Genomic DNA, 19,656 nt, shown 5'->3' with positions numbered 1-19,656 from the left:
CCCCCCTCCCCCCCTCAGGGGGTGCTGCCCCTTTAAGAAAAGGGAGGGAGCAAGGAGGGGGTGGCCCTTTAAGAGGCTGTGAGGGCAGAGGTGCGGGCCCTTTACGCGGCTCAGTGGGGGGGGAAATCTCTTCCTCCCCAGGGAGGGGCAGCTTCTTAAAGGGCCAGCCGCCCCGGAACAGAGGGAAGGTTTTGTGTCGTTTTATATTCCATGAACATTGACTGGCAGTGCATTACAGAGGTACCAGGCGCCAGAAAGGCTTCTTCCACCCCCACCTCCTCCCAGAGCTAGGGACTAGAGAGACCCTACAATAACAAACCATCACTTACTCCAACGAGACCCTAGCTCCGCTCCCTGAAGCACAGCGCCCTCTAGCGTCAAACTGGGGCATTGGGGCCAGCACTGGCTGCAAGGGGAACGCGCCCCCTACTGAGCTTTCACCCCACGCCGGGCAGCACAGCGCCCCCAACGACATCGGGCTCACTAGTGCTTGGGAGAGGCGACTGCCCCCTACTGAGCCCCCAGGGGTCACCCAGGGGACTCCTGCCCACATCCCATCCCGCCCCACCCTGCATAGCCTAAGATATTTAACAGAAGCGTTGCATAAGCCAGCTGAGCTTGGCCTCCTTCCATAGAGGAAACAGCTTCACGTTCAACTTCCAGAGGGCTGGGATCACGTAAACAGCAGCAAGAAGCAGGTTCTGTCTGCCCCCAGCACCCCCTCCACACCCATCCCAGGCTTGCAATCCCCCTACCCCATTCCTTTGCAATAGCAGCCTAGCAGCCTCCCTGCCTCCCCCTACGCTGACTGTGCTGGGCCCTACTTCCTGCATATCCTAGGATGTAAACACCACTTTTCATTCTCAGGGGTTTGGATTGATTGGGAGCCATTGGAATGGGACGGGGAGCTACACTACACTCCATAAAAGCTTAACCCCCCATATTGATCTAATAATTCCCCCCACTGGAAATAGCCTCTCTGGGGATTCAGGCCAAAGGGGGCGTTTGGGATGGGGATTGAAACAAGGGAAAGAAGTGATGTAAGGGGGCAGTTGTGTGGGGATGTGCCCCTGATGCCAGGCTTAAAGATTCAGGAGCTGGGCTTTGGATCGCAGCTAACGCTGAAGGGTCACGCACTTTGCAGCTCAACAGGGCTCCTCAAATCCCTCCATCCCCCAAGCTCGCTGGGTACCACTAGTCTATCCCCCCCTATTTCAGGGACTCTCTGCATCTCCCACCACCCCCTCCCTCATGCCTGCGGCTCTGACTCCCCCTTCCTTCATACTGGAGACCCCCATTCTTCCCCCCATGCCGGGATCCCCCATTCCCCTCATGCCAGAGACCCTATGTGCCCCCCCCCCCATTCCTATACCCCATATTTCTCCTATCTTTCTCTTTCAGGACATCAACACTCTAAACCCCCTTGGGCCTTGGGCAGTGCTGGGCTAGGGAGTTGTGCTGGAAGATGTTGTCTACTGCCCTCAACTGGGTCTTTGACAGTTACAGACTCAGTTGAAGCTGAGGTTCTCCTAACCAGATGCCAGAGGCTCTGTGTGGCCTGTTTCTCCTTTTTGTTTTTTCCCCCCAACTTTCCCCAAAATCCAGACGGTGCCACCCCTGGATTCCTAGAACCATCCCTGACGTTTTGGAACTGCTGGGCTGGGGGGTTCTAAACTTACTACGTTACAGATGTGCAGCCAGACAGAGGAATGCCGTCAAGTTGAGCATAAGGCGTCACCAGCTGGGCCAATAAACCATCCTGGCCCCGGCTGCACAGGCTGCCGTTGGGGTCAATACTGATTATGTGGGCAGAGCACCTCCTCCTGACCCCCCTGCTCCCTGCAGCACAGAGTCCCATAGCACTGCACTGGGGGGCTAGAGTCAGCATGGACTTCAATGGGAGAGTGCCCCACTCTGCAGCACAGCACCCCCTAGCCCCAGATCAGGCAGGGGGATCCCAAGGCAGTTTCCAGCATGTCAGACATGGGCATGGGGAAAGAACAGGAGTCACCAGAGATGAGCCCAGACACAGGCAGCAGGGCCATCTCTCCACACACCTGCCACTGTCCTAGGACTCAGGGAGTCCTGTGGGAATGGGATGCTGTGGGGGAAATCTAGCTACCTAGTGCCCAGTGTGGGGAGCAGCAGAAGGGGGCCCTATTGCACCCCCCTCCCTCCCACTCCAGAGAGCCTCAACCCCTGGCCCTGCAGCTTCCACAAATGGGCAACACTCTTCTGTCTGCATGGAATCCCTTTGGGGTTATTCCCCTTGCCAGGGCCTCCATCCGCCTCTGCTCCCTCCCCCACAGCCCCCCTGCCAGCCCTTCCTCTCGGAATAAACGATGCTCGGGGAGGAGGGGCTGTGCCCTGAAGAGCCAGGCTGGGGGAATTTGCAACAAGAGCAAACAGAGTGAGTATGGTACTGGAGCCAAGGGCAGCACATGGGTCTGGGGCAGGGTGGGAGCCAAGACGGGGCGAAGGGCTTCAGAAGCACCGTCTGGATGTAGCTAAAGAGAGTGTTTGGGTCTCCACCTACAGGGCATCTGCCCCCCTCTGCCTGGTATCCCAGCCCTGGGTTCCCCCTGTGCTTTGCTGGTGCCCCACAGCCCCAACCTACAGTTCCCTGCTACCCCAAGCTGGGGCTCCCCACCCCAGTCCTGGCATGCCCTCAGCTCACAGCAGCAGCCACTTCCCCACCCCTTCCCTCTGTGGGTGAATCCATGAGTTCCAGCTCTGCAGTTTCTCGCTGAAGTCTGTTTTTGAAGTTTTTTTGTAGAAGTATGGCAACTTTCAAGTCAGTTACAGAGTGTCCTGGCAGATTGAAGTGCTCTCCGACTGGTTTATGGATGTTACCATTTTTTATGTCTGATTTGTGTCCATTTAATTCTTTTGCGTAGTGACAGTCCAGGTTGGCCAATGTACATGGCAGAGGGGCATTGCCGGCACATGATGGCATATATTACATTAGTAGATGTGCAGGTGAATGAGCTCCTGATGGTGTGGCTGATGCGGTTAGGACCTATGATGGTGTCACTAGAGTCGATGTGCAGGCAGAGCTGGCAATGGGGTTTGTTGCAGGTTTAGGTTCCTGGGTTAATGTTCTTGTTGTATGGCGTAGGGTTGCGGTGAATATTTGCTTCAGATTGGGGGGGGCTGTCTGTAAGCAAGGATAGGCCTGCCTCCCATGGCTTCAGTGAGTGAGGGATCATCTGCTAGGATAGGTTGTAGATCCTTAATGATGTGTAGGAGAGATTTTAGCTGGGGACTGTAGGTGATGGCCAGTGGTGTGCTGTTGTTTTCTTTGTTGGGTCTGTCCTGTAGTAGGTGACTTCTGGGTACCCGTCTGGCTCTGTCAATTTGTTTCTTCACCTCTCATTACAAGAAGTAATTGTCACTGTTCACACATACTCACCTTCTAATCAATGGTTGTGAATAGGCCTCATCTACTTTAACTGACTGGACTTTGCTAAAACCTACCCTCCCCATTGTTGTTCCTTACCCTTGGATGTGTGTGTGTGTGTATATATATATATATATATATATATATATATATACACACACACACACACATACTCCCTATCTGATTTCTATTTCTTGCATCTGAGGAAGTGGGTTGCAACCCACAAAAGCTTATGCCTGCAGAAATTAAATTTGTTAGTCTTTGAAGTGCTGCAGGACTCTCCTTGCATTTCCCTTTGGTCTTTGCTGTGTCAACTCCACAAGTAGCCAGCAGGTGGTAGTGTCGGGCTGCAGCTGGCAGCATCCACCCAGGGAACTGCCTTTGTGTGCCTGAAACCCAGCCCTGGCTCCATGAATGGATCTGAACCCCCTTGTGAGGGCCACACAGGGGCTCCCTGCACCCAAGGGCCCTACCTGCCAGTGGAACAGTGTGCATCGACCCTAATGCAAACTGCTGCATTCAACCGAACACCTGCCTGCTGCATGGGGACAATGTGTGGGAATAGTTTAGGCACCACTGCCTCGGATGCATGCACAGGGCTGCATCAGTGCGCTGCAGGTAGCTCGCAGGGCCACAGACCCCCTGCCTGTTGCACAGGTCAGACTCAGTACAATGAAAGGGTGCATTGTTGCAGGGTTCTCTGGCTCTAATGAAATACTGCAAGCTGCATTGACCCTAGTGCATGCTTGTAGCTGCATCAATGGGTCCCCCCAACTCTCTGCCAGCTGCATGGGGACAGAGCATGAGAATGATGTAGGCTGCATGACACCAATGAATTCATGTGCTGCATACACCCTGCAGCTCATAGCACCACCGGCATGTTGCAGGGGAATAATTCCTGGGACCACCACAGATTGCACTGACCCATGCTCACAGGCAGCAGCCCTGTGTTGCAGTCAGTCCCCATGGGGACAGTGCATGGGACTGGGTTATGATGCAGCTGCATGCAGTGTGGCTGCTATGCAATCCAGACTGTGGGGCAGCAGCCAGCATCTCTAACCATGGTGGCTGTGACATCTCTGGCTTGATTTCCAGTCCCCTGCCCAGCTCTAACCACTAGTCCCCACTTCCTTCCCAGAAACACAATAGAATCATAGAGCTGTAAAAAGGGACCCACCCCACTCCCCCGCCAGGGACAGAACTCAGGAGTCCTGGCTCCCAGCCCCCCACACTGGGGAGCCACCCCCTGGGGAAGGAGTGGGACCCCCACTGATCTGGACACCTCCCAAGGTGCCATTTAATCGCTGCCCTTGCCCCTGCTGAGCCTAGGAGGGGCCGTGCCACCAGCCTGGGGCGGTGAGCAAGGGAGGGGCAATGGTAACTGCCGCATGCTGGGGGAGCGTGGTGGAAGACGGGGGGCCTCTAGCTGGGGGACGTATGGGGGTCCCTGGGTGCCCAGCTACGGGGGTGCTCGCTGTGGCGGGGTCACTCTGGGGGCCGGGGGCGCAGACACAGCGGGGGGCTCGGATCAGGCGGCGGGGAGGGGGGGTCGCTGCCAGGCACAGCTGCCGCGCTTGCTCCAGGCCCGCCGGGTCGCGCAGGGGGGAGGGGCCGAGCCAGGGCAGGAAGCTGCTGAATCGCAGCTCTGTTACTCCCGGCCACGTGTTTCCCCGACGCCTTGGGCCAGGCCGGCGGCAGGGAGCCAGTTCTTAAAGGGACAGCAGCCCTTAGGCACCCATCCCAAGGGCCTGCAAATTCCCGATGGAATCAGGGGTGGTGTGTGCATGCACCGGGGAGGATTTGCAACCCACTGAGGTGCTGCTGCCCCCTTGTATCCAGAGATGTGCCCCAACTACCTCTCTGGAGTGGCCTCCCCGCCAACCAGCTGAAACTTCTCTGCCATCACCCCTCCCTCCTTCTGCTGACCCCTCTCCTGCACCCCGTGGAAAGGTGGGGGGGCTACACCCCAGCGTGGTTGTAAGCAAGAAGGAAAACATGTCCCAGCCCACTCTCCCTGGAGGTTTCTACATGAGAAGGAGAATGTGTGAACCCAGGCCTCCAGGCCTTTCTATTCCACAAATCTCCCCCCATTGCACCTCCTCTGTCTCTAGAAACCCCTCTGCAGGAGCCTAAACGCTGGTCTGTTCTGGGCCCCACCCCAGAAGTGGCTGCATCTTAGCACCAGGCAAGGGATCCCTGTCTAAATAGCCCCATGTGCCCCACCCCAGAGGTGGCTGCATCTCAGCACTAAGCAAGGGATGCTTGGCTAAACAGCCCCCATGCTCCACCAGCATTAGGGGTGGTCACTCGATTTCCCAGCCCCCCAGCTCTAGCCCATTTGCTATTTCACTGTCTCTACCCTCTGCAAATAACCTCCCCTCCTCCAAACTTCAGCCTGAGCCAGATGGGCAGGGGGGTTCCTTCCTTGCTGTCTCCCAGGCTGCTCCTCCCCCACCATCCCTGCTTTGCCATAGTGGAACAGGAAGGATGGAGACAGATAGACAAGGACGGACAGACCTGGGGAGCAGCAAGCAGATCGGCTGGCTGAGGGAACAGTTCGGGAGGGGGGAGACAAATTGATACCCACCCCTCCTTCCTTATGGACAGATAGACACTCCCCCTTCCCCATTGTGAGACAGAAGGACTAATGGACATGCCTGGAGGGTACAGACAGGCAGACGCGGGGGGGGGGGGGATTAGATGAAGGAAGGAATTGATTAATGGATGGACAGACAGACGAGGTTGCAGGCAGAGAATAACCCCTGTGGACTGGACAAACACTCTCCAGGCAGCCAGACCCCCATGGGGGAGGGGGAAGACAGCCCCTGGGTATAGAGGGAGGCACAGCCTGATCTCCCATCTCCGGAATGGACAGCCAGATGGGGGAGCGGTAGCCTGAGTTCCCCTTCCCGTCCTGTGGAGGGACAGAGCGGGGGGGGAGGGAAAGAGGACAGAAAGACCCTGCCCGCTGGATAGGACAGACAGATGCTGTGTTGGGGGGGGGCGGCAGCCTGACTTCACCCCACCCCCTAGTGTGTGTGGGTGACGGACAGACAGGCGGATAGAGAGGGAGGGACGCGGACTGACGGACAGAGACGCTTTCCTGGGTAGAGGCGAGAGCACAGCCTCACCTCGCTTCCTCTCTCCCGTGAGGAGGGTGTTGACGGACAGAGGGATGGGGGGAGGGGAGACGGACAGACAGACACGCGGCCCCTTTAAGGGGGCGGGGAGGGGGCGGGGGAGGGAGCCGAAGAGCGAGCGATAGCGGCAGCAGCGGGACAAAGGGGCCGGCGGGGGGAGCGGATCGGAACCGAACCGGTGCCGGGAGCAAGAGGCGGGGAGGAACCAGTACTGGCGGCTGCGGCGGGAGGAGTGAGTTGGTACCGGAGGTGCCGGTACCAGCACCCAGGACAGCGCCGGGCGGAGCCGGTACTAGCAACTGGGGCTGGGAAGTCCCGGTAGCGGCAGCACCAGGAGGCGGATTCGGAATCCGGTTCCGGCAGGAGGAGAGGGAGCTTTCCATATTCTGGTTCTAATCCCGGCCACGGTTCGGAAATAACGCCAGGAAGAAAAGGGGGATCCGGACCCAGTTCAGGCCTAGGCACCAGCACGACCCGGTTCTGGTCGCACTAGGTTCGGTCAAGAAGCGAATCGGAGTCCCGGGAGGAGGTTCGGCCCCGGTTCGGTTTGCACGTGGTCCCAGAACAGGCAGGACGGGCGTGGGTTTGGTTCCGATTCGGTGCAGACAAAAAGTGAATCTCGATCCAGCACCTAGTACTAGGTTGGAGGCGGTTCTGGTCCCGGTTCCGTCAGTAGGAGGGTCTGGCCCAGACTGCACGTGGTCCTGGTTCCTTGGAGGCAGAACCGCAACCCCCTACTAGCAGGAGGATCCGTTCTGGTTCTGGTTCCCGCGAAGGCAGGAGAGGAGCTGGTTCCATCACGGTATCGGCAGCAGAAGGTGGTTTCGGTCCTGGATCCACGTGGGCCGGGTTCTGGTCTGGGCAGAGGCAGCATCAGCGCAGGCTCCAGCTGAGACTCGGTCCCGGTATCAGCAGCGGGAGGCGCTGAACCCACGTGGGCCCGGTTCGGGCTGCATCGGGAGCCGGTTCTGACCCGGTTCGGGTCCTCGGCCCAACGGATGGCAGCGCCTTGCAGCCCGGAGAGCGGCCCGGCAGAGGCCACAGGCCCCCGGGTGTATTTCCAGAGCCCCCCGGGGGAGCCGGGCCAGGAGGAGGAGGAGGGGCCGGGCCGGCGCCAGGGGAAGGTCACGGTGAAATACGATCGCAAGGAGCTTCGCAAGCGGCTGAACCTGGAGGAGTGGATCCTGGAGCAGCTCACGCAGCTGTACGACTGCCAGGTACTGCGGGGGCCGCGTACCGCCCCCCCGACCCGGGACAGCCCCTCAGCTCTGACTGCCAGGGACCCCCGAGCCCCAGCTTCCCTGAAATCCCCATGGTCCCCCTACATCCCAACTCGGGGAGTCCCCCATTCGCCCAGGGACCCCCTGCCAGTCCCCCACACCCGGACGATAGAGGACCTCGCACACTCACATGACTGTCCCCCCCCCCCAATTAGCCGCCATCCCACTCCGACCCTCACCCGAGCGCCCCCCAGATCCGCTCTGCGGCTGGTGGATTTGGGGGCGGGGTGGACAGCTGCTACTCCCCTCCCCCATTCTGGGGGGTTTCCTCAAACTTCCCCCAAATTTCTCACGCTGCTTAGTTCCCAGGATTTCCTTGCAGGCTGTAATCGCTTTAAATCTCTAATCCGTATCTCGTGGAGTGAGGCGGAATTGGCTGGGGTGGGGACAGGCAGCCTGGAGCCTGCCCCTCCCCCGCCCATTTCCAGATTCAGTGGGGCTGGATGGAATCTAAAGGGTTAATTCTTAAATGGCCGCGGGGAATTACCCCACCCCTTTGCCTCTCTGCCCCCCTTGGTTAGACGACCAGTCCAGGGTATTTGGGAGTTTGGTGGGAGGTCACTCAGGTCACTGATCAGTGTTCGATGTTGCTGGGGGGGGGCCCACAGGGAGTATATGTGGAGCCCCCCCCAATAGAAAGGGGGGTCAGCAGGGGTGCCTTGACTCTTCCTTGGATTCCAGCTGACTAAACTTCCAGTTTCTGAATCTCCCTCTGCATTTCCGTGGCTCCCAATAGCGCACAGCCTGGGTGGGGTGGAGGGGCTGCATGCTGGGATCCCTTGCCGGGGCTGAGATGCAGCAACCTCTGGGGTGAGGCAGAGGGCTGTTTATACAGGGCCAGATGCACCATATGGAGACTTGTCTCTGAGATGGCTAATGGGGCTGTAAGTAGCTGGAGCTGCTTGAGGGGTTGAATCCTATTGTTCAGGCTGGTGTCTGCCATGCCCCCTCTTGGGGGAGAGCTCAATTCCTGATTTTAATTAGCCAGGGAGCTGATTAGCTGGGGGGGTTGTGGGGGGGGTATGTGATCCTGGCTTCTGGGGTGGTGGATGAGCTGATTAGGGTGGGCCTGTTGTGCTGCTAAAACTCTTCCAACTGCTAATCCCTCCCCCAGTCCCTTGTTCCCAGTCTGTCTTAGTGGGGGGAGCCTGGGTGATGTGTGTGTGAGTGCTCCCAGCATGCACTGCTCTGACTCCAGCCAAGGAGGGAGCTTGGGGCTGGGCCTGTTCTTTGCAGCAAGTGAGCAGGGGTGGGTGACTAGCTGGGATGCTCCCTCAGTCACTAACCCCACCCCCATTATTTCCACCCCTCCCCCAGGAAGAGGAGATCCCGGAGCTGGAGATTGATGTAGATGAGCTGCTGGACATGGGCAGCGATGATGCCCGGGGAGCCAGGGTCAAGGTAGGGGGCACAGCAGGGTTCCCCTGCCGGCAGGGCATGCTGTATCATTCCCCTGGGGGTGGCGTGCGGCCCAGCTGGTAGTCCAGGGGATAAGGGGGAGAGTGCAGGGTGGGCATGGGACTAGTGAGGTGCCTGGGATGATGGGGGGAGGAGGTGAGTAGAGGGGGAAGGGTTGGGGCAGCAGAGAGGCAGGCTGTGGGGGTGGAATCTAGCCCTGGCTGCAGGGAGTGGCTTGTCTGCGGCATGTAGCAGCCCCCCAAGGGGGTGCGTGCCAGCTTGTTGGGGTGGGAATTGGGGGGAGCTAGCCTAGGAGGGGAGGGATTGGGGTGCAGGGCTGGTGCTTATGCAATCTGAGGGGGTGGGGAACCCAAGGGTGCCAACCTGTGGGGTGGGGTCTGGGAAGCCATGGGGCAGAGACCAGGCTGGAAGGGGGAGCTGGGCTGGGAGCCACAAGGGAAGGGCTAAAAGGTGGGGGATTGGGGCTGGCTTCTGGGCTGGGGAGGAAATCAAGCATGGACTGAGCCACAGGGGAATGGTGGGGCGAGCCATGGGGCAGGGATGGGGGTCAGGCTAGCTGCACTGCAATTGCAGTTATGTTGGGGGCATAACCTGGGCCCAGTGTGGGTGCGTATCTGCCCCATGGGGGACCACCTTCTGGCCCTGACCCCGTTTCCTTCCTTTTCCCCAGGAGCTCCTGGTCGACTGTTACAAGCCCACGGAGGTGAGTGACAGGTCCCCCTCCATCCCACACAGGCGCCAGAAACACTGGGACTCTTCCCCCCCCCCCAATCTGGAGGGGGAGGATGATTCTCTTCACACCCCTCAGCAGTTGTTGTGCTCAATCTCCAGGGGGGAGGGAGGGAGGGAGTCAGCAGCTGCTCTTCCTTCTCCAAGTTCCCCCCCCTCACACCTGTCATTTTGGGGCAGGGGGGCTTCCTCTCCAGAGCTGCTTTCTGAGGCCCTCTGAAACCTACTGCTGGGCAGGGGCTGTATCCTTATAAGATCCTGGGTAGTTTGGGGGTGGGGGAGGGAACCAGGCTGGGAGAAGGTGGCACGTGTGTGTATGGAGGGGAGTGGGGCCTAGTGGGTTAGAGCAGGGAAGGGGGGGCATCAGGACTCCTGGGTTCTATCAGAAAGAAAAAGGGCATACCCCTACAGCACCCCATAACTTCTCCTCTTCCCCCCACCAGGCTTTCGTGGGAGACCTGCTTGACAAGATCCGGGGCATGCAGAAGCTCAGCACCCCCCAGAAGAAATGACCCCCATCCTTAGACCCACCTCTCTCAGATGAGGGGGGAGAAAAACAACCAATGGCACCAGACTGGGGTGGGGGAGCCCCCTCTGAAGTCTGGGGGTGTAGAAGGAGGGGACCCCTCAACCTCCCCAGCGCATTGATAATCACTAGCCGGCTGGACAGCTCCTTAGCAATACCCCACTTGACCCCTCTTTTTTGGTAGTGGGGGACACTCCAGGGGGTTATGATTTGATTTTTTAAGGATTTTTTTGAGGTTTTTAATTATTAAATGAATTTTCTGTTGTGTTTTTATATGAATTTAATAAAAGACAGTTTGAGAGTTGGGGGGCTGCTGTCCTGAGCTGGGGGGCAGGGTTTGAGCCAGGGTTCCTGGAGGAGAGGGCCAAGGACTTGGTGCGTGGAATGGGGGACCACTTGGGGAAACTACTGTGGGCCAGTTATGGAAATAAGAAGGTGGCAGTGCCTGGTATAAATGGGGACAGGAGCCTGGGAATCAATGAGGGTAAGTGGGGGGGGGGGTGAATGGGCAGTGGGGTGTGTGGGGGACAATCCCAAGCATAGGAGAGAGTTGGGAAGCAGCAGGGCATCCCCCACTATAGGGTGCACTGCAGCCCCTTTCCCCACTTCTCAAGCATCTTTTGATGGGAGCAGGGGGTGGCAGGGGATACCATCCTCTGACAGTGGGCATGGAGGGGTAGGCCCAGACTGGACCCCATTTCCCAGCAGGGAGAGACCTGGAGTTGGAAGTGCTCCCAGCGGGGGGGGGGGGGGGGAGGAGGGGAGGAGGAGGAGGAGGGAGGATGATCCCCAGCAGGGTAACACTCTGCTGCTGCCAGCTGATTGACAGGCCCAGTCTGGATGCTAATTGTGGCTAATGGTTTTCTTTGGGGGGAGAGGGGTGGAAGATCAGCTGCACCAAGGCAAGGCCACAGCATCTGCAAATCACCTGGGAAAGACATGAAGAGGAAGGGCCAGCTCAGCCCCACCCAGGGGCTCACCCAAGGAGCAGGGTGCCCAGTGCCAGCCTCTCAGTACCCCCACACAGCAGCCCTTCTCCCCCCCACAGCTGCTGCCAGCTCCACACTCCCCAGGACCCTCCCCCAGGGAAGCAGCTGCTATGGCAACAGGGGTGGCAAGGCAGGTCCCAGCGCTGGCAACGGGTTGGCTGTGCAGGGCGAAGGGAGCCGTGCTCCATGGGCCCCGATGGCCCTGCCCCAGGAGGCCAGTTAGGCCCCATCTAGGCTAGGCTGATGGCCTCCCCTCCCCCACCCCTGCTCGTGGCAGGGCTGAGCTCAGCACGGAAAGAATGTCCCTGGCTCCTGGAATGACTCGGGCGGCAGCCGCGCTTCGTGCTTCCGGCCTGAGGTCAGCGGGCGGCTGGGAGCCGGCCGGATGGAGCTGGGGCCAGCACCCCACTGCAGGGGGAACACGTGCGCCCAGGACCTCTACACCGCTCAGCCCGGCTCCCTGCCCCCCAGCAGTAACCCAGCTGGTCCCCAAGCCACCCTGCCGGGCAGTGTTGGCTAGGCCTGACATCAGATGGATGCGATTGCCACAGGCCTGGCACCCCCCCCCCCCCTCTCCGTGGGGCAGTGCCCATCCCAGCTCTGCCGGTGCCCCTCAGTCCTGAGCTGTAGTCCCTGCTCTCCAGCCCGGGATCTTCCCCCCAGCTCGGCCGGTGCCCCTCACTCCCACCCCACAGCCCCGGCCGTCCCGCCAGGGGCCCTGCTGATCCCAGGGCGCGGCGGCTGCCTCTCCGCTCGGCTCGGGGAGCAGGCTGAGTCACTGGTGCTGGTTCACACATGCTGCCTGCTCTGCCTTTGAAGTGGGCCTGCAGCAGGTCGAGGCCTGCCCCCAGCTCAGCTCCCTCTCCCCAGCCAGGCCAGTGCCCAAGGTTTCCCTCCTCCCCTGCCCAGGCCCAGCCCCGGGCCAGAGCACAGGGTGCTCGCCTCAGCCTGGGAAAGCGGGTCACAGGCAGCTTGGCTGCCACGCAGCCGACTCCTGCCAGCTACCAGGCGCCACCGTGTGGCGAAGACAGGAAGCGCTGCTCCACAGGGGAACAATTCACAGCACCAGGCAGGCGGCTGTAGCCAGGGAGAGAAGCCAGGAGTCCTGACTCCCTGCCCCCCTGCTCTACCCGGCCCCCACTCCCCTCCCTGAAATCGCAGCTCTCCATTTCCTTTGCTTTCTCACTATAGCAAGTGCTCCTGGGCCTGCTCTGCCCCCCACTGTTCTCCAGAGACCCTCTCCCTTCCTAACCCCCCCACCCCACACACACACACACTGGGGCAGCTCCAGTCTGTGCTTTTATTTTTGATCGTCCAGGATTTCTTTTTAAACACATCCTCTGCCCCCCATGTGACCGTGCACACCCCACACCAAGCCAGGGCCCCCCAGCCCTCTCCCCACCCACAGCAGGTGCCACCTGCCTACAGCTCCGGCCTCCGCTCAATCTTCAGCAGCTCCACCTCGAAGATCAGTGTTGCTCCACCTGGAGGGGGCAGGGCAAAGTCAGGGGGGCACCATGGCAACCCTGCCCCACTCCTCCCCCACTCGGGCAGGAGTGCCCCGGGGGACAGACCAACGGAAGAGGAATCCCCGGCCATTCTGCACAGTGGGGACCCTATGTCACTGTGGGGGAGGCAGTGAGGGGCTGTCCCACTCAGTGACTGGAGGGAGGCAGAGGCAGTGGAGATCTGAGTGGCTGGCAGTCCACAGAGATGGCACTGCTGACCCACAGGGATAGGCAGGGATCAAGCACATGGGGGGCACAGTGGCCTTACCTGGGATCTTGGGTGGAGCCCCTCGGTCCCCGTAGCCTGGGGGGGACAGAGAAAAATTAAAGGAAGGAACTGATCCTCCAGCCCAAGGCAGGGAGGAAACGCCAACTCTGGGGGGGAGGAGGTTCGGGCAGGGACTGAGCAATGGGAAAGAGGCCAGACAATGGCAAAAAGCACCCTCCCCTAAATGTCAGTGTCTTCTGGGCACCCAAAGCAGTGCCCCCCGCAACCTCCACCCACACCCATCCACTTTCCCACAGGGCAGCCTGATGCCCCTCAGCCCTGACTCTCAGGCCCCTCCCTGCTTTCCCAGCCCCAGGCTCCCACCCCACAGCTCCACTGATGCCACTCAATCCCAGCCTGCAGCACCCTCGGGTGTGGCTCTGGGCAGGTGACTTTAGTGCAACATGGAAACTGGAGAGTGCCAAGAGTTCGATCACTGGTCACTGCCTGCTTGGGCTGGCGCCCCCTAGAGGAGAAAGGCCTTGTATCCCAGGACCCCTGCAGGGTGGGTCAGTCCAATCCCCGGCTACCTACCCAGCTCTGAGGGAATCACCAGTTTCCTCTTCTCACCCTCGCACATCCTGAAAGGAGACAGCAGTGAGACTTGCTGAGTCAACAGCGCCAGACCCCTCAGTCAGATCCCCCCACTCCGCCCCTTTAAGGGAGCAAGGACAGGATCAGAAGCTTACTGTAGCCCCAACAGCAGCAAGCATCAGTTGCAGCTTCCCCTGCCAACCTGCCACTCAGAGCCCTCCCCTGGGTCAAAAGGCTAAGGCTGGGAGCCAGGACTCCTGGGTTCTACCCCCAGCTCTGGGAGGGGAATGGGGTCCCGTGAACTGGAACAGGGGGCTGGGAGCCAGGACTTCTGGGTTCCACTCCTGGTCCTAACACTGATTCACTTTATAGCTCTTGGGGAAGTCACTCCACCCCCACATTCTCTGTCATCAGTAAAATGGCAGATAACGCCACTCCACGATGGCAAAGAGCTCAGTGCACCTCTGCCGCTCGTAGTCTGTACAGCTAAAATGCATCATGGGCAAGTTCACGGGGGAGTCGATACTGCCCAGATTCCGAATGTCTGAGGGCAAATTGTCAATGGGCTATCTACCTTCAACTGCAGTTATCTCCTGGGCGTGAGAACTAGAAATCCCCCACCGGCACAGACAGCTGGCTAAACCGCTTTACACAAATAGCAGGTATTTCACAGAATGAATGTATTGTGCATGCAGAGATCTGGCAGAGTTCAACCACCTCTAAATGTTATCCAGAAAAGAAGCTGGAAATCTCTGGTCCGTGCTGAGGATGAGATGTTGAGGTGCACCACTGAGGAGCTGAGGGACCCCCAAAGGGGCCGCCTGGAAGACTCCCTCCATCGAACATACTTAGAAGGGGAACTTATGGAGCTTCACAAGGTAGCAGACATGCAAAGAGCCACCCAGGACAGGCAATGCCTCGTTCCTGCCTGAAGCAATGTGTGCTGTACCTCGAACAATAAGTGCCTCGGATGGATCTGAAGGGGCTCAAAGTCTGCTGCTGATCCAGGTTAAGGACGGCTTGTGCAATGGTTGCACTGTGGCCTCTAAACGCAGGGCTCTGAGATTGGGCATCGGTGAGACTGCCAGTCTCCCTCACTTGGACTCATCTTTCCCATGAGCTGTGGTGGATTTTCCATCACTGGCAATTGTTAAATCAAGACGGGATGTTCTGATCTGCTCTAGGTCAGCCAGAATTAGTGTGTGGCAATCCTATGGCCTGTGCTGGACAGGGGGTCAGGCGAGATGATCAGTGGGCTCTTCCAGCCTTGGGATGTCTGACTGAGCAGGAAAGATTCAGTTCTAGACCTAGCTTTGGTATTGATCTGGGCACCTCAATCTTTAGCAGAGGTCTGAGATGCGGCACGGCTATTATCCCCACCTGCTAATGAGGAAACTGAGTCACTTGCCACACAGGGATCTGTGGTGGAGCAATGAACGGAACCCAGGGATTTCAGTCTCCTAGGCTAGTGTCCTGTTCGTCTTGTAGTACCGCCTAGGAGCCAGCCCCATTCAGATAGAGACCTTGCAATCTAAGCAGCTCTAACCATTGTACCACCCTTCCACACAGTGGGGATTACGTTTGGGGCACCTGACCAGCCCATGGCAGGTCTAGAATCCCCATCCTAACCCCGTTGCTTGACCCAGAGTGGCTTGCATGCATGTGGATCCATTTTCTGTCTGCTGCACCCTCTCTGTGAGATTTTGGTTATAAGCTTGTCCGCCCCCAGAATCAGCATTGGCTCCAAGAACAAACAGGATGGGCCAAACCAATGACGAAAGGCTTAAAAAGAGGTTAACCAATGGAAGAGAAGCACAGGAGATGGACATAGAGAGGAAGAGAGAAGTGGTAGCAAAGCCGCTGCTCATTGGGCTTTGTGGTGTATCTGCCCGCCCTCCGGGGGAAAAACATCCAGGTATCCACCTGTAACCACTGCTAGGGATGGAACACTGGTGGTATTAGCTTGGCTATGGAACTGGACAGTTGAGTAGCGTTACTGGAGCTGTATGGCTTAATATTCAGTGTGTCTAGTGGATTACAGCAGAGGAGTCTGGGAGCCAGACCTCCTGGGTTCTATTCCCAGCTCTGGAAGAGGATTTGGGTCTAGTGGGTTAGCGCAGAGGAGGCTGGGAGCCAAGATTCCTGCTCCATGTGCAGCTCTGCTGCTGACCAAGAGTGGGACTAGGCAGCATCCAGCTCAAAGACAGGAGCTGTTAATCTCTTTGCTCTGAAGTCACATGGAAATGGGACAGCTCCAGTGATCGATGGCAGGCCAGCAGCAGCAGGAAGATCTCTGCACACAGAGCAGGCGGAGCCAAGTTTTAATGAAGGGTCAGGAGGCATGTGCAGAGTGTGGGAATTGTGGTCATATCTGTATGAACAACTTGGGATTGCCACCCCGTAGGTGGGAAGGGGTTACTTTCCCCTCAAGGGCAGGGGAGATGGGATGGCTGTAGGTCTCTCTAGCTCGGAGCAGATGCACCATCAAGAACTATCTCTAGGCACAGAGCCCTAGAGAAACAGTGGGAGCCCTGCTGGCTGGCCACAAATGCCAGCCAAGGTAGGAGGAGATCCAGACAAAGCAGGCCTGCACCTGGACACCAAGGAACTGAGGGCTGAGCTCACTGTGATCAGAACCCAGCTGCCAGCACTCAGCGTAGGGGCAGAGAGACTCCAGGCTTAGGACCAATGGGGCAGGTGATGCTGCCAGCATGGACTTGGACTGAAGCTTTGTTTTCCATTGTAACCTGGCCCCTTTAATGGTGGATGCCAAGTGACTGTTTTGAAAAGGCTGCATCAAGTCGCTGCAAATCCCATCATCTCCTGAAGGGGCAAAGTCGCTACCAGGCATGAGCTGGGGAGTCCAAGAGAGAAAGAGGCGGTGCTGGAGCCCGAGGACCCAGTCTTAGAGCTGTGGGGTTCATCCTTTGTAAAAGGAATGGTTCTAGGGCCTAGCACAATGAAGAGGATGCTCCAAGACTGTACCGAGGCTGGGGCATCAACTGCTCCATAAATCCATGACAAGGCTCGAACCAGGAGCCTTTCACTCCCTCTGCTGGTGGAGGGGGAGCTTGGCAGGGGCCTGTCTGCGCAGTGGAGGGTCCTCACTCAGAGGCTGTTGTAATAAACGTGATTAACACCACGGGAGGGATACAGAGAAGGGGGGAAGCCTAGTGACATATGGAGGGAGGCTAGAGGGGCCTGTGTCACATGGCCCACCGTGAGTGGGATATGCCTGGGTCCTTCATTCTGCGATTCCAGCCACAGCTTGAGCTGAATGTGAGGGGACTGCGCGCTGACATCCCCTCCCCCAGTTTGCAGGGCAGGCGTTTACCCAAGCAGGCCTTGGTCCCAACCCTTGATGACCTGACCCGTCCCCAGTGAGAAGATGAAGGGCTGGTCACGTGGGATGCTGCTGTCAAACTCGGTCCCATCTTCTAGCTTGCCCTGGAGGAGAGGAGGGGGTGAGATGCGGGCACCTGCCCCCAAGCAAAGACTCATCTCCCAACACACAAACATTGCCCCAGGAGCTAATGGCAAACACTTGTGACCCCCCTTTCCCCCGTACTACTGTGGCACCAGAGACCTTGACTGGCCAGATCTCTCTTTGCCCTAGAGCCTATGGCTCTGGCTGCTGGCACCTCCCATGCCTGCTGGTGCAGAGCCCCAGGCCCTAGCTGGCTGGCACTGCCCCCTTCCACACACCCCTCCCCCGCCCCGGGCAGCACTCACGGTGTAATGCATGTGCAGCACATCTCCCTTGCGGGATTTGATGGGACAGTTCTCCACCCGCTTCTTGACACCAATCTGCAGTTTCCTCTTGCCCTCAGTGCCCAGCACCGGCTGGCAGAGAGCCCATAGGCAGAGCGTGAGCAGCGCTGTGGTCCGGCTCGACTGCATCCTGGAAGGCCCTGCAAACAGAATCCAGTTAGCGGAGATGAGCCAAGGAGACTCGTCCTCAGTCTCAGCCAGTCCTTGCTCCCTGGGGCAGGACCGGAGCCAGCCCCCCATGAGGGGATAGTCTCTATAACCCATTCCCTCCCAGGGCCAGCCAGTTCCCTCACCCTGGGGCCAACTCAGAGCCAGCATCCCCTAAAGAGGACGGCGCTGTCATCCCATTTCCTGGGCCTGAACCAATCCCTTGCACACTCCATGGCCACTCTCTCAACTCAAACACACCATGACATGCTGTACATTTTTGAAGCCTTCCACTGGTGCTTCATACCGCTAAACACCACCACCCCCAGCTCCTACCCTGGGCATGCAGCGGCGCGTAGTTCATCCGTCCAGATCCCCCTGTCCCAGCCTGGGAGCCTCTGGACGCCCCACTTACCTGTTCTCCAGCTGAAGGAGCCTCTCCTCTGCTCCCTGCCCTAGTAGCACCAGCCACCACTGCCCTCTGGTGTGCCAGCCAGAGAATCTCATGGACGGTGGGTTCTACTTAAGCTCACCAAGTCTCCCCAGCTGCACCCCCTATTCCTAGCTTACCCCTAATGTGATTTCCCCACCTGTATCCTTATTCCCACCCCCTCAATGTGCCTTAGTGGGGGCCTCCCTGTCTGTGCCCCCATTCCCACCCCTTCCCAGTGTGCCTCAGTTGGGTCTCCCTGTTTGTCCCATTCCCACCCCCCAGTGACATCTGCTCCCCTCCCAATGTGTCTGTAGTCCCCCCTCCCCCCAATATCAGGCCCCACATAATGCACATTGCCTGTGCTCACTTAGGGTGCCTCCTCTCTCCCTGCCCAACTCTCTTGTCCCCCGCTTTCTGGAGGGTCCAAACCCTGGTCTCCTCTTGGTCCTTCTCACCTCCCATAGCCTCCCAGGCCCAGACCCACATCTCCCCAGCCCCTGCAGGATCCCTCACCTTGTGCACCCAGATGTCCCCAGATGTCCCCACAGGAGCTGGCTTCTCCCTGGGGATCCACACTTGGTCAGGATCTGTGGGGCTCTCCCCTTCTTCTCTGCAGGTTCCCCTCAATGCCCATCTGCCCTGGGTGCCCCAGGGTGGCACCCCATTCCCTGGGGAGCCCTTGATATGCTTGCGGGGCACCCAGACCTCAACAGGGCCTTGCCCACCTGCCTGGGCCCCCTGCCTCCACTCTCTATGGATCCAGATTGCCTCTCCCTGGCCACCCCCCACAGGGACCCTCTGCAGTCCTTTCCTCAGGGGCGGTTCCCACTTGGGCCCCACTTGCCTTCCAAACTCCTGGGTCCCCACAACCCCAGGCTTGGCTCCCTCCAGTCCCCCTTGATCCTGAGGCTCCCCCCTCACTGCACCCGCAGACTCCTGGGTCCCCACAGCCCCAGGTTTGGCCCCCCTCAGTCCCCCTTGATCCTGAGGCTCCCTCCTCACTGCACCCACAGACTCCTGGGTCCCCACAGCCCCAGACTGGTCCCATCTCAGGACCCCAGATTCCTGGGGGCCCCCAGCCTCCAGCTCGGTCTCCCTCAATGCCCCTTGATCCTGGGGCTCCCCCCTCACTGCACCCCCAGATTCCTGGGTCCCCACAGCCTCGGGCTCGGCCTCCCCGTGATCTGGGGCCCTCCTCTCCGAGCCCCGAGCCCCTCTCACTGGCCCCCCGCTCTCCTGTGGCCCCACTTCCCCCGCGTGCCCCCCCGGCCCCGCGGCTCCCTCGGGCCCCCCCATCCCTCGCTCTCACCTCGCCAGACCCCGCTCCAAACCCCTGTGCGCAGCCGCCGGCAGCGTCCCCCGAGCCACTTCCTGATTGGCTGGCGCCGGAAGCCGCCCAGGGGGCCGCCATCTTCCCCACACGTGAACAGAGCAGCTGCGTGCCGCGTGACCAGGGGCAAGAGCTCCGACACTTCCGGTCTGGCTGCTGGAGGCACAAAATGGCGTCCATGG

At 59.2% G+C, this 19,656-nt stretch overlaps 2 protein-coding genes across 4 annotated transcripts; one reads left to right on the top strand and one right to left on the bottom strand.

Annotated features, from left to right (window-relative positions):
* The first annotated feature begins 6,694 nt into the window (after nucleotides 1-6,694).
* On the top strand, nucleotides 6,695-10,798 carry PPP1R14B (protein phosphatase 1 regulatory inhibitor subunit 14B). Its single transcript, XM_067544051.1, has 4 exons — nucleotides 6,695-7,757; nucleotides 9,138-9,221; nucleotides 9,910-9,942; nucleotides 10,412-10,798. Exons 1-4 carry the CDS (start codon nucleotides 7,539-7,541, stop codon nucleotides 10,478-10,480), a joined length of 405 nt encoding a protein of 134 aa, XP_067400152.1. The 5' UTR covers nucleotides 6,695-7,538; the 3' UTR covers nucleotides 10,481-10,798.
* Nucleotides 10,799-11,829: 1,031 nt separating this feature from the next.
* FKBP2 (FKBP prolyl isomerase 2) lies at nucleotides 11,830-19,605 on the bottom strand. 3 transcript variants are annotated; one of them, XM_067544035.1, is made up of 6 exons: nucleotides 19,454-19,605; nucleotides 17,526-17,704; nucleotides 17,128-17,240; nucleotides 13,794-13,840; nucleotides 13,260-13,295; nucleotides 11,830-12,967 (listed from the first exon to the last, which is right to left on the bottom strand). In XM_067544035.1, the coding sequence occupies exons 2-6, from the start codon at nucleotides 17,691-17,693 to the stop codon at nucleotides 12,906-12,908; spliced, it is 426 nt and encodes a 141-aa protein (XP_067400136.1). In that variant the 5' UTR covers nucleotides 17,694-17,704; nucleotides 19,454-19,605; the 3' UTR covers nucleotides 11,830-12,905. The 3 variants fall into 3 exon arrangements, with proteins under 3 accessions (XP_067400136.1, XP_067400137.1, XP_067400135.1); XM_067544036.1 differs by lacking the exon at nucleotides 19,454-19,605 and adding an exon at nucleotides 18,658-19,381; XM_067544034.1 differs by lacking the exon at nucleotides 19,454-19,605 and adding an exon at nucleotides 18,127-18,343.
* Nucleotides 19,606-19,656: the final 51 nt, after the last annotated feature.

The sequence above is a fragment of the Emydura macquarii genome, unplaced genomic scaffold, assembly GCF_026122565.2.
Source record: "Emydura macquarii macquarii isolate MOO-44397 ecotype Brisbane River unplaced genomic scaffold, CSIRO-AGI_Emac_v2 contig_968, whole genome shotgun sequence".
Lineage (NCBI taxonomy): Eukaryota > Metazoa > Chordata > Testudines > Chelidae > Emydura > Emydura macquarii.
The sequence above is the reverse complement of the archived record's forward strand: the minus strand, read 5'-3'. Positions and strand labels throughout refer to the sequence as shown.